This window comes from Erithacus rubecula (assembly GCF_903797595.1).
Source record: "Erithacus rubecula genome assembly, chromosome: 3".
NCBI lineage: Eukaryota > Metazoa > Chordata > Aves > Passeriformes > Muscicapidae > Erithacus > Erithacus rubecula.
In genome coordinates this window covers 134,911,118-134,925,899 of record NC_136689.1, presented here as the reverse complement: position 1 = coordinate 134,925,899, position 14,782 = coordinate 134,911,118, and the positions used below count along the sequence as shown (strand labels likewise).

The window sequence follows — 14,782 nt, the reverse complement described above, 5'->3', positions numbered from 1 at the left end:
TTTTTCAACGACTTTTGCTTGTGATTGTGTACTGTTTTGATTTTGGACAAATTCAAAAGCTTCCAGCATAAAACCCTTGAACAGACATTGTGGATTGGAGAATATGCTGCAGAGTAATTCAGTTTGGCAACTGACCTGTAAAACACTGCAATAGAGTGGTCTAAAATAAAATTGCAAAGCAGATTTGTCAAGCCACTTGTGATTTTTAAGTTTTCTTTTGCATGTTTACTTTGTAGTTTTACCTGCTGCTTCTGGATAGATAGGAAATAGTTTATTTTTAAATGTAATGCTTCTTAGAAAGGGCTTAAACCAATCAGTGCAACCGTGACTTTTACCTGGAGTCATTTATGCATCAGTAATTGGATGGATATAGAAACCTGCATAAAAATGAAGATTTCCTTATTAAAGTGATTGGAGTCTGTATATTTTATTATTCAGAAAATATGCCAGCTCTAAAGGACAATATGTTAAATGTGTTAATTGTTTAAAAATATCACTTGCCAAAGGCTGCTGTTGAGACAAAAGCCCTGATCTGGTCTGCAGAACAGCATGGCAGAAATGCTGATGGGTTTAAAGCTATGTGTGTCTTTATGCTGTGGTCTTACAGAACATCAGCTACTTAGCCAAGAGTTAAATTTTGGCTTGTGAGATGGATTTGCCCCTGGAGTGAATCTTGAGAACTGCCTGCTGTTCACTGTCTGAACTACTGGTCTTTCTGCAAACAGAAACTGAAGGATTAGTGTGAATTTTTCATGTAGTCTTAAACTGCAATCAAATGGTCCAGGAAAGAGAAGGGAACTGAGTTTCTTTCAGAAATCTAATTAAAATACTTCCAGTTTTTATGCAGGACCAGTTTGTCTTCCCTGGACATTAATTTAGTTATCTCTTCACAGATTTCTCTCCAGAAAAAATACATATGCAGTCAACACATTATAGCAGATTAACATTGTTCCTTATTATGCTAAATTTACCTTCCTTTAGCCCTTGTCTCACTTTCATCTCCTTGCGACATAAGTTCCTTACATTGAGGTGAGGTGGGCACTATATTTTTGTTGGAAACCTCAATGCCACATTTCTGTGTTGTCACATCTCATGGGTGCTTTCTCCAGAAAGATGTTGCTGGAACATTTTGGGCATATCTGGGCTTTATTTTTTAATGCTGCCTGAAACTGAAAATGCAGATCTTCACTGGCATTCCTCCCTTGCTTAGCCTCTCTGTAGTGCCTGCTGGATGTTCCTGGGAATGTGTGCTGGTTTAACACCTCAGGAAATCAAACTCCAAATGAGCCATTCCCCATCCAGTAAAAGAGGGGCAAAAAAGGAGAGACTATGGGTCTCCTATAACAATTTGCTAAAAGCCAAAACAATGGAATAAAGTGCACACAGTAACAACAGTATTAACAGCAAAAGAGCCTGGCCTTCCTGGATCCCAGTGTGGGGGATAAGAGGGCATTGCAGTGCTTAAGTTCTTTTATGAGTATAGGACTTAATAAGGATGATAAGCAAATACAGGAATTCCCTTATTAGGGAGAGAAGATTAGTTTCTCAAAAGTAAGTAGCAATGAATTACATTGACATCAGAAGTGCTCTGCTTGTTTTGAAAAATAAGTGATGGATCTGCCTTCTAGATAATTTATTTGAGAAATCCACAGGCATTGCAATGCTCTTGCATGAATCAGATAGTTGGGCTAATCTGACTCTTCTGTCAACATCTGCCTTTTTTTCTCCTGTTTTTGCTGGATGTCTTATTTGTGAAGCAAGAGATTGACCTGTCAGGTCAGGTTCAGACCTTTTCTTATTTGTACTTACGTACTATAAAGTTGTTCCCCTCAAAATGTACTTGGCACAAGAAAACATAGTTAAGAGTCAACTGGCAAAGATATTTAGAAAACTTTGATTGCTTCTGGGGTCTAAAATGCCTTGGCTGCTGTACCTGCCTTCTGCATATGAATGAGCCTATCCATAAAGACTGAAAGTTGGCATGGAAAGGTTATACTACTTCTTACAGTGCAAGCCTCTTAATTGGCACATCTGCTGGAAACAAAGGTGCCAAAAATGTGATTCACTTGGAAGGAGCAGACCTTGTAAGAAAGCATGTCATTTAATAGGGATTAAGATCCTCTGAGAGTGTTGGATGTTCTCCTTGTACAAATGTACCGTTGCTGAGCTAATGGCAGAATTAACCTCACTACTTGCTAACCCTGAAGTCACAGCTTTTATAGCTCTTCTCATATAGAAATGCTTCTCTGTTTGTATGTTTAAGATGAAAAAATGAACCAGCTACCTCTGACACACAGCAGCTATTAAAAAATACACAACAACTCAACAGTGTTGAGTATCTTCTCAACAGAATACTGTAATTATAAATGGAAGCAGTGAGGTGTGGTCCATGCTGCATAGATTTATTATGCCAGGGAAATTCCATTAGTAAATCCCCCAAATAAAAAATAATATCATTAATGACAGCTCCCCAGATAAAGGTATATTGCTTTGGCAAAAAAAATATTATGCCAATGATGTGTATTTCTTTAAAAAGCATGTCACCAAAAACCACATAACCCCCACTTATGCTCAGGTGACCAATGTTACCTGAAATCTCTGAAAATACTAGGATGCTGCTCTGTACCTCTTCCTGCCTCCTCCCCCCCCACCCCCCATTAAAGACCTATTTGTATTGTAGTTGAGTCCCTAGTGAAGAAAATTATTTTTATAAGCTACTATTAATCTTCACATCATAATTTGACTCATTTCAGTTCATAGCCATGTTAGTATAGTTAATGTGAATATGAAACAAGTACATTTAAAACTGTTAAGGTCCTGTCTAGTTCTTCTCATTTCAGGGCAGCTTGTTTTGTGATTTGTACTGCTAACAGTTGGTAATTGAGCTGTACTTGAAAGGATACAGTTAAGTGGCTGAAGAACTGTAGATAAGGTATCATCAAATACATGTACTTATGAGTCAGATGCAGTCTCATGTTTTACAAAACAAATACTGGCTGACCAACTTCCTTTAACTCTTTTTACTAAATTTGCAAGTGTAAATTCAGGACTTGGTTTTGTCCTTCAGATCTCTGCATTTTTAGCTCTTGGTTTTGGCTGCTTATTTTTCTCTAAGTAAAGGGCAACACAATTTTAGTGTATTATTTATAATTTTGTGCAAATTAAGCATTTTCCAGTGTAATTTGGCAGTGGATTTTGTTGCTCTACAGGCTATATTTTAGGTAATAAATAATAAGGCTCTTAAATTTGGCAAGATTAAAAATACAAGTTTTTTACATTAAGTGAATTTTAAAACATTGTATGCTCTGATTTGGATTTGGACATCAAAACCTAAAATTGATGGTGTTCCTGGTCCAACCTGTGATTTTGTAGTTGACCTGTCTGTTCCAGTTGTAGCTTTCAGGATTTTTGATAGCAATTAGAATGATGTTAGGCTCTTGACAATGCTGAGGAGTGCTCTCCTTTCTCCTTTTTCATTCTGACATTTCAGTTCTTCACAGTTTGCTGATAATGCCACTGCCATTTATATCAACACCTGCATCTGCCAGTCATGATTCTTGCTTTCAGAGTGGAATATTTCATGGAAAGAGAGAACTCTCATGGGAAACGTGTCACTTTATTTATCTTTGCCTGTTGTTCTGATTCTGCCTTTATCCTGATCAGGATAATGCTCAGTGGTATTATTTGGACAACTTTAGCATTTCCTATTGGTGCTTATACTTGCAACCTTCAGAGGGACTTAACTCCTTCTACCAACTTCTTTTTGGATGACTCTCATTATATTTCATAAGTGGTTTCCCCTCCCAGCTCCCTCCCTTGCAGTCTGTTTATGGTACTCCTGTTTGTGGTGCTGGTACAGAAGGTGCTGCATTGGCTCAGTCCTGCCCTTGTTTGAAAGCCAGGGAAAGCCTCCCTCTGTTCAGTCTTTGAACAAGTGGTGCTGCTGCACAGATTTGGGACCCTGAGGTCTCTGCTTGTGCTGAGCTGCCTTTAAACACCACCAGAGCATTGTCTTGGCAGGGACAGCCCTTTATAGCCCACTGGAGGCAACAAAAAGGAGCCACTGAGTGAGGTGGGCCTTGGTGCTGTGAAAAGATGGAGAGACCCAGGAAGAGACAGGAGGCAGTGAATCACTGCTGCTCATGTAGGAGGCAACTCTGTAGCAGTGGCATTTTTTTCTCTCCTTTTCCTTTAGGGAGAGGAATGATAGGAACAGAAAAACTACAGTACTTTTTTTCACTTCTCTCCTACCTTCCAATACTTCCCTGTCAGTCTCCAGTCTTTCCCCTACCTGGTCCTTTCTGAGGAGGGCTGTCCTGGTCCTGTTCATTGAGTGCTCAGAGCCCTGAGCTGGTGCTGCCCCAGCATCCTCAACTCCTCTAACTTTCTTCTTTCCCCCCCAGTACCAGAAGACTGTCACCATTTGTTCAGTGGCTTTCTGATCCAATTCAAGTTTTAAAGATTCAATGCTTTATCAGCAATCTTTTTAACATTCAATCTTATAAAAGATAAGCTGTGTTGCAGTATTTTCATTGTTGTTTGTTTTGTAATAAACACATTTCTTTTGGTTTGTTGTTTTCACATCTTCTTAGTATTAAGATTTTCAACAATGCAGATGGGAACCTAATACAATGGAGGTTTCAGTGGTTTTATGTCTTCTTATTACTGTCATTTTCTTCTGGCATTTCTGGAAAAATCTGTAAGTATAAACTATCTGACTACCTGAGAAAATCTATTTCTCAACCAAAATGTGCCCTTTCAAGATTTTTCAGTATTTTAAGATGACACGTTCACAAGTGTGGTTCTTTTTTTTTTCCATAATGCAAAGCCATGTTTATGTTAGCTGTTGATTCTCAATTCTTTATAAGCAGTTTAATGTTGGAGAAGTAATTTGGAATATATGATATTTTCTCAGCTTTAGAAATATAACTCAAACATGTTTTTAAAAGATCATGCATATGAAATTCTTACGTGGCATTGTTGTTCCTGCTGCGTCTTTTCATAAAATGATTAAGACAATTCTTTTATTCTTGTTTCTGGAGCAGCCTGAAAGATTTCATGACTTAGATGGCTCCTGGAGCTGTGTAGTTAAGTTCCCTGCTTTATATATCTGTGTCATATAGACATAAAACTTTATTTTTATAATTTTTAAATATATCATTGCCAATTTGTAGTTTGCTTGCAGGAGGCGTCGTGTTTTGATTTAAGAAATATCTTCTTTTCAACTTGATGTATGAAACAATCCCATTTCTTTCCTTCCAGTCTCTTCCTCTAAGCACAGACACATCAGTGGTTTTCTGACCCATTTTAATGTTTCCTGCCCCAGCTGTATAATCTGTATTATTGTTGTGACAGCCACCCATACTGCTCTCTCTCCATCCCTGCTAGGTCACAATGACCTTACTGCTTCTTTCCTTTGCTTGTCTCATATTGACCCTCACAACTGTGAGTCCCCTTTTCCCTCAAACTGCCTGACTGGGTTCATACAATGGTTCAGCATTGAGCAGCTGTGTCTGAAGCACAGTTGGAAGAATCCACACTGCTGGTCTAATGAATTGTGGTGCTTCTTCTTGTCACCTTACCTTGCTTCTGTTCTGTCCTATTTCCAGCTGGAATAGACTTGGTTTTCTTCCTAGTCACTGGTACAGTGCTGTGTTTTGGACTTAGTAAGAAAATAATGTTGGTGACACATGTATGTTTTGGTTGTTGCTAAGCTGTGGTTGCCCTGAGTCAAGGAGTTTTCAGTGTCTCATGTGCTGCCTGTGAGAAGCTGTAGCAGAAGCTGGGAGGGGACATGGCCAGAACAGATGACCTGAACTGAGCAAAGAGATATTCCATTCCATAAGATATCACTTTTAGTATGTAAACCTGGGAGGTGGGTGTTGGCCAATGTGCTGGTTTTGTTGGGGGTAGAGTTAATTCTCTTCACAGTGGCTGCTATGGGGCTGTGTTTTGGGTTTGAGCTGAACACAAAGTTGATAATACAGAGATGTTTCTGTTATTGCTGGGCAGGGCTTGCACAGGACCAAGGCCTTTTCTGCACAGTGGCAAGGAAACTGGGGGTGCCTGGGACACAGGCAGGAAGGGAGGAGACACAGCCAGGACAGGTGACCCAAAGTGGCCTAAGGGAAATTCCAGACCATATGACATCATGCTCAGGATATAAAGTTTAGAGGAAGCAGGAAGAGGGGGATGTTTGAGTGATGGTTTTTGTCTTCCCAAGTCACTGCTGTATGGGCTCTGCTCTCCTGGAGATGGCTGAACACCTGCCTGCCAGTGGGAAACAGTGAATTAATTCCTTGTGTTCCTTTGCTTGTGTATGCGGCTTTTGTTTTCCCTATTAAACTGTCTTTATCTCAACCCTTGAGTTTTCTGTGTTTTACCCTTCTGATTCTCTCCCTGACCCTGCTGGTGGGAGAGTGAATGAGCAGCTGCCTGGGGCTTGGCTGCTGGCTGGGGTTAAACCACAACAGCACTGGGGATGGGCTGGGTATTGCTGAGCAGGTGGTGAGCAACTGTATTGGGCATCCCTCTTTTACTGGGGGGTTATTTCTTTTTCTTCCCTTTATTTTAATCACTAGTATTATTATCATCATCATTATTAAAATTTGTTACTATTAACATTAATATTACTATATTTTACTTTGTTTCACTTATTAAACTCTTCTTATATCAGCCTATGAATTTAACTTTTTTTTATCTGAGTCATCTCATCCCACTGGGGGAGTGAGTGAGTGGTATTTACTTGCTGGCAGAGTCTAAACCATGACAGTCCTTTGACCAACACAGCTGTAACAAAATTGGTTCTGCTTTGTCTTTTTCTAGTTAAACTGAAAATCCAGAGCAGGGTCTCTCAAGATATATATTGGAGTAGAATCTGCCTTAATGCTTTCAGCAGTGCCTTTTTTATCTATCTGTTTCATAGAAGAAACTGTAGGGTCTGACTTTGGGTAAATTTGGATGTAAATACCCATTGACTATTGTTACATGCCAGGGTGAGTATGTTGGCAAACCAGATGTTACAAACAGTATGAGACAGCCTTATTCCAGCAAACCTGCAGCCCTGTTTGACTGAGCTCTCTCATCTCCACAATCCCTGACTTTTGTAACCTGAGCAGATTTGTAAATACACAATATGTTAGTGTTGGAGAAGCACTTTCAAATAGCTTGTGTCAAAGTATGTAGCATAGTTTAAATTATGAGATTGAATCCTTCGTCACTCAAACATACAGAGGCCCTTTTTTTCTGGAGTAAAATATGATAAAGACAGAAAAATTCTGGTGAATAAATTGACCTTCAAAGCTGGCAGGCTTGGTAAATTGCACCTGGAAGGCTGAAGAGATGACTTGTCTCCAGCAGGGCTTGATAGCTGATGCTATTCTGAATACTGAAATACACTCTCTAGTAATGCACAGGCTGTAAGTTTGATTTGTTTATTTATTTATTCCTGAGTTAGTAATGTTCAGTATCTTCCCTGCACCATGGAACAAAGAGAGCATGAAATTTTGTAATGTACTAAATATGTTTTTTCTTCTTCTTGCCAGTCATTTTTATATTTTGAGATACATATTACAAAAGCTGGAGTTGGGCAATCTAGAAGAAAATGTTTGTCACAAAATCCTGAAGAAACAGGTTTTCCTTAAATATACAAGAAAAGGTCAGAATACTGTAGATTTTACTCCTCATTAAATCTATATCTGGCACAAGACTTGGCACAGCATTTGGCAAGATTAAAACTATGACAGAGTTGCCAGCAAAGGGTGATCTTAGGATGAGTTTAAGTCAGTAAAATTAAAAAGAAAGCCAGACCAAAGGTATTTTTTAATACATTATTTTATTTTATATAGTTTGAGCCTATTCTTTGACTGAGCTGATAAACAGGAATAAAGTAAAACATACTATGTGTTTCACATGTCTGGGTAGTTCATATTTAGTTAATGGCAGAGGTGTCTTTTAGTAGGTATGTTTAGAATACAGATGTAGCCTTCAGAGCAGGGAAGAAACTAAACAAACATGGGCACTGCTTGTGTACTTTCATCTAGGAATAAATAGATTGTAAGTCTATAGCTAGCATATTTCTATACAAATATTTATCATTTAAATATTTTTGTAATGTACGAGAAAAACCATTAACCATTTATTTTTCAAGGGATCATAGACTTTTCTCTAGTTTTCAAAATTCCAATGTCAAAAAAAAAAAATCTTTAAATTTAAGCAGTATCACATATAAAGATAGACAGTGAAATTTTCAGCCTGTTGTTCAGGGATTTCTATGGAAATTTCTATGTTTCTATGTTTCTGATGAGTCTATTTTTCTTCAAATCAAAAAATGCTGAGCTAGGGGATGTGCATTGTATTATATATTCAACCATTATTTTCCTACTGTTTATTTAACTTTGACACAGGTAATAAAAAAGAGATAGGGACAACTGGACATGAGAAATTCAAGACAGATTTGCCTACTGGATTTTTAGGTCTACCATAATCCTTGGCTTGAACTTACTATCTTTGCATGACATACTTTATGGACTTAATAGGACTTGCAAAGCACTAGCTTAAAACTGCTTTGGTCTTTAGGGCTTCTGGTAATGAAAAATTTCAAAGCAACTTTGTACAAGTCTGTCTGACAAAGCACATCTCAGTAAATGCTGGGATAAACCCTGGCTGGTGACGTTAAGGGGGTCTGCTGTGAGTCCTAATGGAAAAGATGGATTGAGACAACATTCTCCTTCCCCTCAAATTTGTGCAGAGAAACTTCTCTTGAAGCTTTTACACCACCAGGGATCTGGAGGACAGTATTCTGCATGCATAGCATTGAAACAGGCATTTCAGTTTTATTCGCTAGACTCATTCCTTGACAAAATATGAAGTAAATGTATATATTGATGTTCACACCTACTTACATCAGCAGTATCCAATGGGAAACATTTATTGTTGGTAATAAATGTCCATCTGTTTAAAGTTTCTTTAGTCTTCTGGGCAGATTGTTGTGGAAAAATAAAAAATTAAACCACTTTGAATATACTTTTTTTTTTTTTTTTTTTGCCTAGTTTGTAAAAGTTTTAAATTCCTGCAGTTCAGGTAGCCTAGAAATCAGCATTCTTTAGGGTTAAAAAAAGTATATGTGCAAAGGTGAATTGTTTGATTAAATGAAATGTTACTTTATACAAATAATAAGGCAACCAATTTATGAATATATATTTGTAAACTGCTGATCTATTACAAAACTGAATTCCAAGGAAATTATTGAACGATGTTCTTTTTAAAAATTATTACTCATTTATAAAAGATCAACTATTTAAGTGGGAGTCATACTAATTTCATGTAAAGGTGATTGTAGGTAAGTTTAAGGTAAAAAGGAGGCAGAAAAACTATAGCTGCTTGTAAAAATCATTCAAATTAAGAATTTTGTCAGCCAAAATGTTCAGTATGGATCAATATCACCAGTTCCATGTCCATTGCTGTGTAGTCTCCTTTTCCCAGGCAAAGCCAGTCTCAGGCTTGTTGGCACTAAAAGCCTTTGTTGCAGGATCTTTTGTCATTGTAGTTGAGGACAATGCCTGGCCTGAGGATACTTCTGGTCTTTTGGAATTATATCCAAACTGGAGCACAAACTCACTCCTGTGAGTTTGAAGTATTCAAAGTGTGCATCTGTTATCCTTTGGCTGTAGTCATTGGTCACTCTTGAAACTATTTATTCAAGTGCAGTATGATTCTGTGGTGCAAGGAACATGAATGCAATGGAAAATAATGTTCAAGAACCTTTCACTGTGTGTGATTCCTGTGTGATGTATTTGAACAGCATACAGCAGGTCTTGTGTAATGGGCTGGCTATTACTGGGCATCTCTCAGAGCAGCCCTTGTTTTGCATTTAGTATTTTAATATCGTGTATGGAGCTCACTGATTAATATTTCTGAAATTTGTGTGCAGACTAAACATTATTTCTTCGTTCTGTGTTCCTAGTCTGGGACTGTGAAGCTGACCAAGCCTGTGGCATTATGGACCCAGCAGGATGTCTGCAAATGGCTGAAGAAACATTGCCCTAATCAGTATCAAATCTACAGTGAGTCATTCAAACAGCATGACATAACTGGTAAAGTATGCACTATCAGAAATATTTTACTTACTTAAAATGCGGTGAATTGTTTTACTTTGCTGTTAATAGATTGGGACAGTGCCCTGAGGGTTTTTTGTTGAATGTGTGACTAGAGAGTTGCAAGGTTTAAAGCAGAGTGAGTATTCCAGCTTTCATAGGATGTGGTAAGTGATATCCTCATTTCTTTAAAAGATAGCTTCAGATAGTTCAGGGTCAGTATAATAAGGAAAGAAGTCAGTCTGTATGTGGGTAAAGGCCTCGCCCTGTTCATTCCAAATTTAAAAAAAAAAAACAATAAAGAAACATCCTATGAGGAAAATTTATTTTGTTTAAATTTTGTCTTTCATTGAGGTGCTTGACCTTGAATTCATATTCTTTTTTGTGCTTCTCCCCACTCTTTTTGAAAAAAAAATAAATCTTCGTGTTCTTAACAAGTAGGACGAGAGTGTTCCCAACTGAGCCTCTCCCTTAGCCTGAAGCAGGATCAGTACAGCAAGTTAATTTCTGACGGATGTTTGTCTAGTTTTTTTCTGGAAAACTTGCAATGAAGCAGATTTTTGCATCTCTCTATTCTAGTATTTTATGGTTCTTAAAGTCAGTGTTTTCCTAAGATCAACCTAAAATCAATCTAAACTATTGTTTCCAACCAACAAAATTGATTTATGTCCCAAATGTGGCTTGAGTACAACCAACCACTCTTTCTTACAGTCTTTCCTTCACTGTATAGGGTGCTGCTTCTCAGTAGCATGTACTTTCCTTACTTAGTCTAAAAAAATATTTATTTGTTCTATCATGGTTACTCCACAAAGACACACAAGACCTTCAAACCTTCAAAACTGGGTCTCTTTTATTAAAAGAATATATTGAAAGCAAAATTGTATTGTTTTCTTATTTACTTTGAAAATTGATATTATTTCTGTTGATCTACTTGACTTGTTAACTCCTGCTCAGTTTGCTGTAGTTGTCTTTTGACTGATAACTTTGAATTGGCATGAGTTTAGCAAGCACAACTTGGGACTTAAATAGAAGTTTTGCTCATATACCAAACAGTAATTAATCTGTAAAAAACTGAATATGGAGCACTGATTTGTTCTCTGCAGTGGTGGTATACAAAACTGGAAATTGGTATTCAGCCATTTAACGTTAAGCAGGTGTGAGAGTTTCACATACAAATCTCAGTCTTGACAATAACACATTGTTAGCTGATGTGTGTTTCAGTCACTGTCTGATCATGTACATGTGTACTTGTGTTGTTTCCAATTTTACCTTCATTCCTGTTGCTGTTTTCTTTCTGATAATGTGAATGATTGCAAACATGACAAACTGCCTGTATCTGTTTACTATGTACCCTTAAGTACAAGTACACACATGTAAGAGGTGGTTTGTACTGGTTTGCTGAGTGTTAGGGTTTAGTACATAGCCATTGTGCCCATTTCCTCTGTCACCATCTGCTGAATGCAGTCTGTGGAATGTAGTCTGTGTCTCCACCCATGTGTACAGAGCTGACTGCATCCAGAGCACTACCAGAAGAAAATGAAGCTATTTCAAAATATTTCCCAGTACTGTTTTACTATATTCTCTTTCTAGAATTAAGGCACTGTGAGATGAAGATGAAAGGGAGACATTTTCATTTCAGCATAAACTCTGATGGAAACCTTGGAGTTTCATTGCAGATGTGTGAAACTTTGAACTTTATAGACCTCTATGAAAAAGAATTAAAATCCGTCTTTCTTACTTTGCACAAAAGAGGAATAGGGAAAATATTGGTACGAGTGTTAGAAAGTAAATCTGCAGGAGAGAAAAGAACTTCAATTCAGCAACTACCAAAGAAGAGATGCAATCAATATCTGTACAGATTTTATAAAAGTGTAATGTGATAATAATGTGAGTGGAATCATTAACTCAGGAGGATGTTTCCAGTGCTGTTGGTCCCCGTGACTCTGATTATTTGAAATCTCATAAAGGGAAAGAACAGTGGATTTGTGGCTCAGAGAAAGTAGAACATAGAGGGAGCATGGAAACTAATGTTAAGATTGAGCCAAGGTAGTGGAACTATTCCCAGGTACGACTGTGGAAAACTGATGTGATTGTTGAAAATTTCTCAAGAATTAATGTGACTTTTCAGGCTGTTTTGATATTGAAAAATATGATTGAAAAGTTCTTAAAGAAAGTGACACGAAAAGGATATTTAAATTTATTTGAAGATAAAATCTGAGGCATGGTCATAAGCCAGGAAAATAATCTTGAGCAAACATCTAACAGTTGTTAACTGTAGATGTTGAGAAGTGTGGCTTTTACTTGAGACTTCCTGATTACAGTTTATTGAGTTGTGGACAAAGATGCAACCAAATCTTTTCTTTTCTTTGTGGAAATTTAGACCTTTTTACTACTTCTGACTAAGAGCAGCTGCAGATGTGTAAGAAAAAAATCCTTTGTCTGGAAACTTACCTAATAGAAAAGATCTTCATATTAACAGTGATCTTGAGATGTCATGGGGTGGGCAGAGTGTACTCTCCTCAGATTTGCAGATGACAGCAATATTTGGGTACCAGTCTACAGACAGTAGGGACTGTCTGTAGGACATTGTAGGGACAGTCAATTGGGATCTAGGCACGGGGAATAGACACAGGAAGGAATGCATCAATAGAATCCTTATAAAATTCAACAAGGACAATTGCAAAGTTGTGCAACTGGAAGACCAAGGCTCTTGCACCCCACTGTAGGTGGGGCTGACTGGCTGGAAAGTGGCTCTGGTGAAGAGGACCTGATAGTCTGGAAGACAAAGTGAGCCAGTGTTGTGCCTTGCAGCAGAGAATGCTGTCACTATCAACAGGAACACAGTAACCTGATCAAGAGTAGTCATTATTCCCTTTACTCTGTACTTCTTAGACTACAATTCTTAGGTCTCCAGTGCAAGTTAGAGTTGAGGGCTCCAAAGATGCTCAGGGCTGGAGCTCTTTCCCTGTGACCAGTGGAATGAAGGAGCAGGGCTTGTTCAGCCTGGGGAAGAGGCAGCTTGATGGGGTGGGATGGGGGCACTAGCAGCAGCCCCCACTATACAGAGGGAGGCTGTCAAAAAGATGGAACCCAACCCTTCATAGTGATCTATGAGAGACATGAGGCTGAGGCTGAAAATAAAGAGAAGCTTTCTTCCTCCATGAGGACTTTGGAGCTTTGGAATGGGTTGCTCAGTATCTATTCTGGGAAGGTTTCAAGCCCCAGCTAGATAAAACTTTTAGAAATCCAATCTGGTCTCACAGCTGACCTTTTTTAGCTGGAGGTTGGACTAGAAATTTGCTGGGGTCCCTTCCAATCTGAAACCTTCTATAGTCCTATGATTTTCTGAGTACTTACTGAGTACCTCAGATCCAGCCAGTAAAATGCATTTTGCAAGCAATTAGGGAGAATTAAATACAGAATAGTCTAATAAAAAACTGGGAGATTTGTTAATACATTTAATCCTTGGATGCAGGGAGTGGAACATGTGGTTGACTTATTCAGCAACATGTGGGAAGTATTTTTGAGGTGTTGGACCCAGAGACAGAATAGAAAGGATTTGAAGAAGCAATGCTGAGCAAGATCTAAGGGCACTTGACAAGAATTAACAGTGATGGGGAAAAAACATGACAGTGGCCTGTACAACAAAGAAGGCAATGCCATGGTAGGGTAATGTCACTGGATGCTCTGGAACGAGTGTTGGCATTTACACCTGTAGGAGGAGACATAAAAAGTTGCTTTGACCTGCCAGTTCTTCCCACTCATTTTGTACTGGTATGTTACTGGTGATAAACCTGAAAGATGGACTTTGCTCTGTGTGCATTTGTGACTTTGAATTTGCTGGGCAGTTCTAGAGAGGTGAGTTCTTTGATGGTCTTATCCTGTATCATTGAAGCAAATGAAGATTTTTCCAATGTCTCAGCATTAACAGGAACAAGACTGAGTGTAGAATAACTAAAGAATAAAGATTTTGGGGCAAATGGTCCATTGACAAAGTAAGAAAGCAGATGTCTAAGTAATTGTTTATGGATGTGTGATTTAGAAGGAGGAAGGTAGGAAGGTAGACAGGAAGGAACAAAGGAAACCCTGCTTCCCTGCTTCATGTTTTGTTTTTAACCATGTTCCCCACTGTGCTAGTGCATGTCTTCATAGCAAGAGATTTTAATGCTATGATCATTAAACAAACCTCATTTTGTCAGAGTAATACCCAAGAGGTACCTGGGTCCAACTGAAGGGATTTCATAGGAGGTACTTGAAAGGACTAAAGCCTTTTAAAATTAAACTTTTAAGAAGGAAAGGAACAGGACTCAAGAAAGCCTCATTTTGGTTATAGAAGGGACCAGAACTTTTGAGTATTCATTAAATACAAATGGCACCTTGGAAAATGAATATCAACTGATACTGAAAACCTGCTGCAAATAGTCTTAAAATCTGACTAAGTCTAGATCTTCAAAAGATACTTGTATTAAATTAGCTTTATTGACATAAATAAGCTTTATGACATGACATGACAAAACCATGCTTTCAAAATCAGAATTGATTAATTTTTTTTACTTGAGTAATGTATTTATAGATGTTAGGGTTTATCATATCAGATTAAATGCTCTAGTTATTTAGCATTTTAGTGAAGAGATAGTCTCATGGTTTAAGATACTACATTGGAATTTGAAGATGCCTTGTGTATTTCT

At 38.0% G+C, this 14,782-nt stretch overlaps 1 protein-coding gene across 4 annotated transcripts in view; it reads left to right on the top strand.

Moving 5' to 3' along the window:
* Positions 1-14,782, top strand: part of SAMD12 (sterile alpha motif domain containing 12) — a 168,526-nt gene that overhangs the window by 31,244 nt on the left and 122,500 nt on the right. For 2 of the 4 annotated variants that reach the window (XM_079301816.1, XM_079301814.1), the window contains one exon: positions 9,965-10,094. In XM_079301816.1, coding sequence (XP_079157942.1) covers positions 9,965-10,094 — 130 coding nt within the window. Of the gene's footprint in view, positions 1-9,964; positions 10,100-14,782 lie in introns of all 4 variants that reach the window. The other 2 variants (XR_013773742.1, XM_079301815.1) reach the window with 2 other exon arrangements.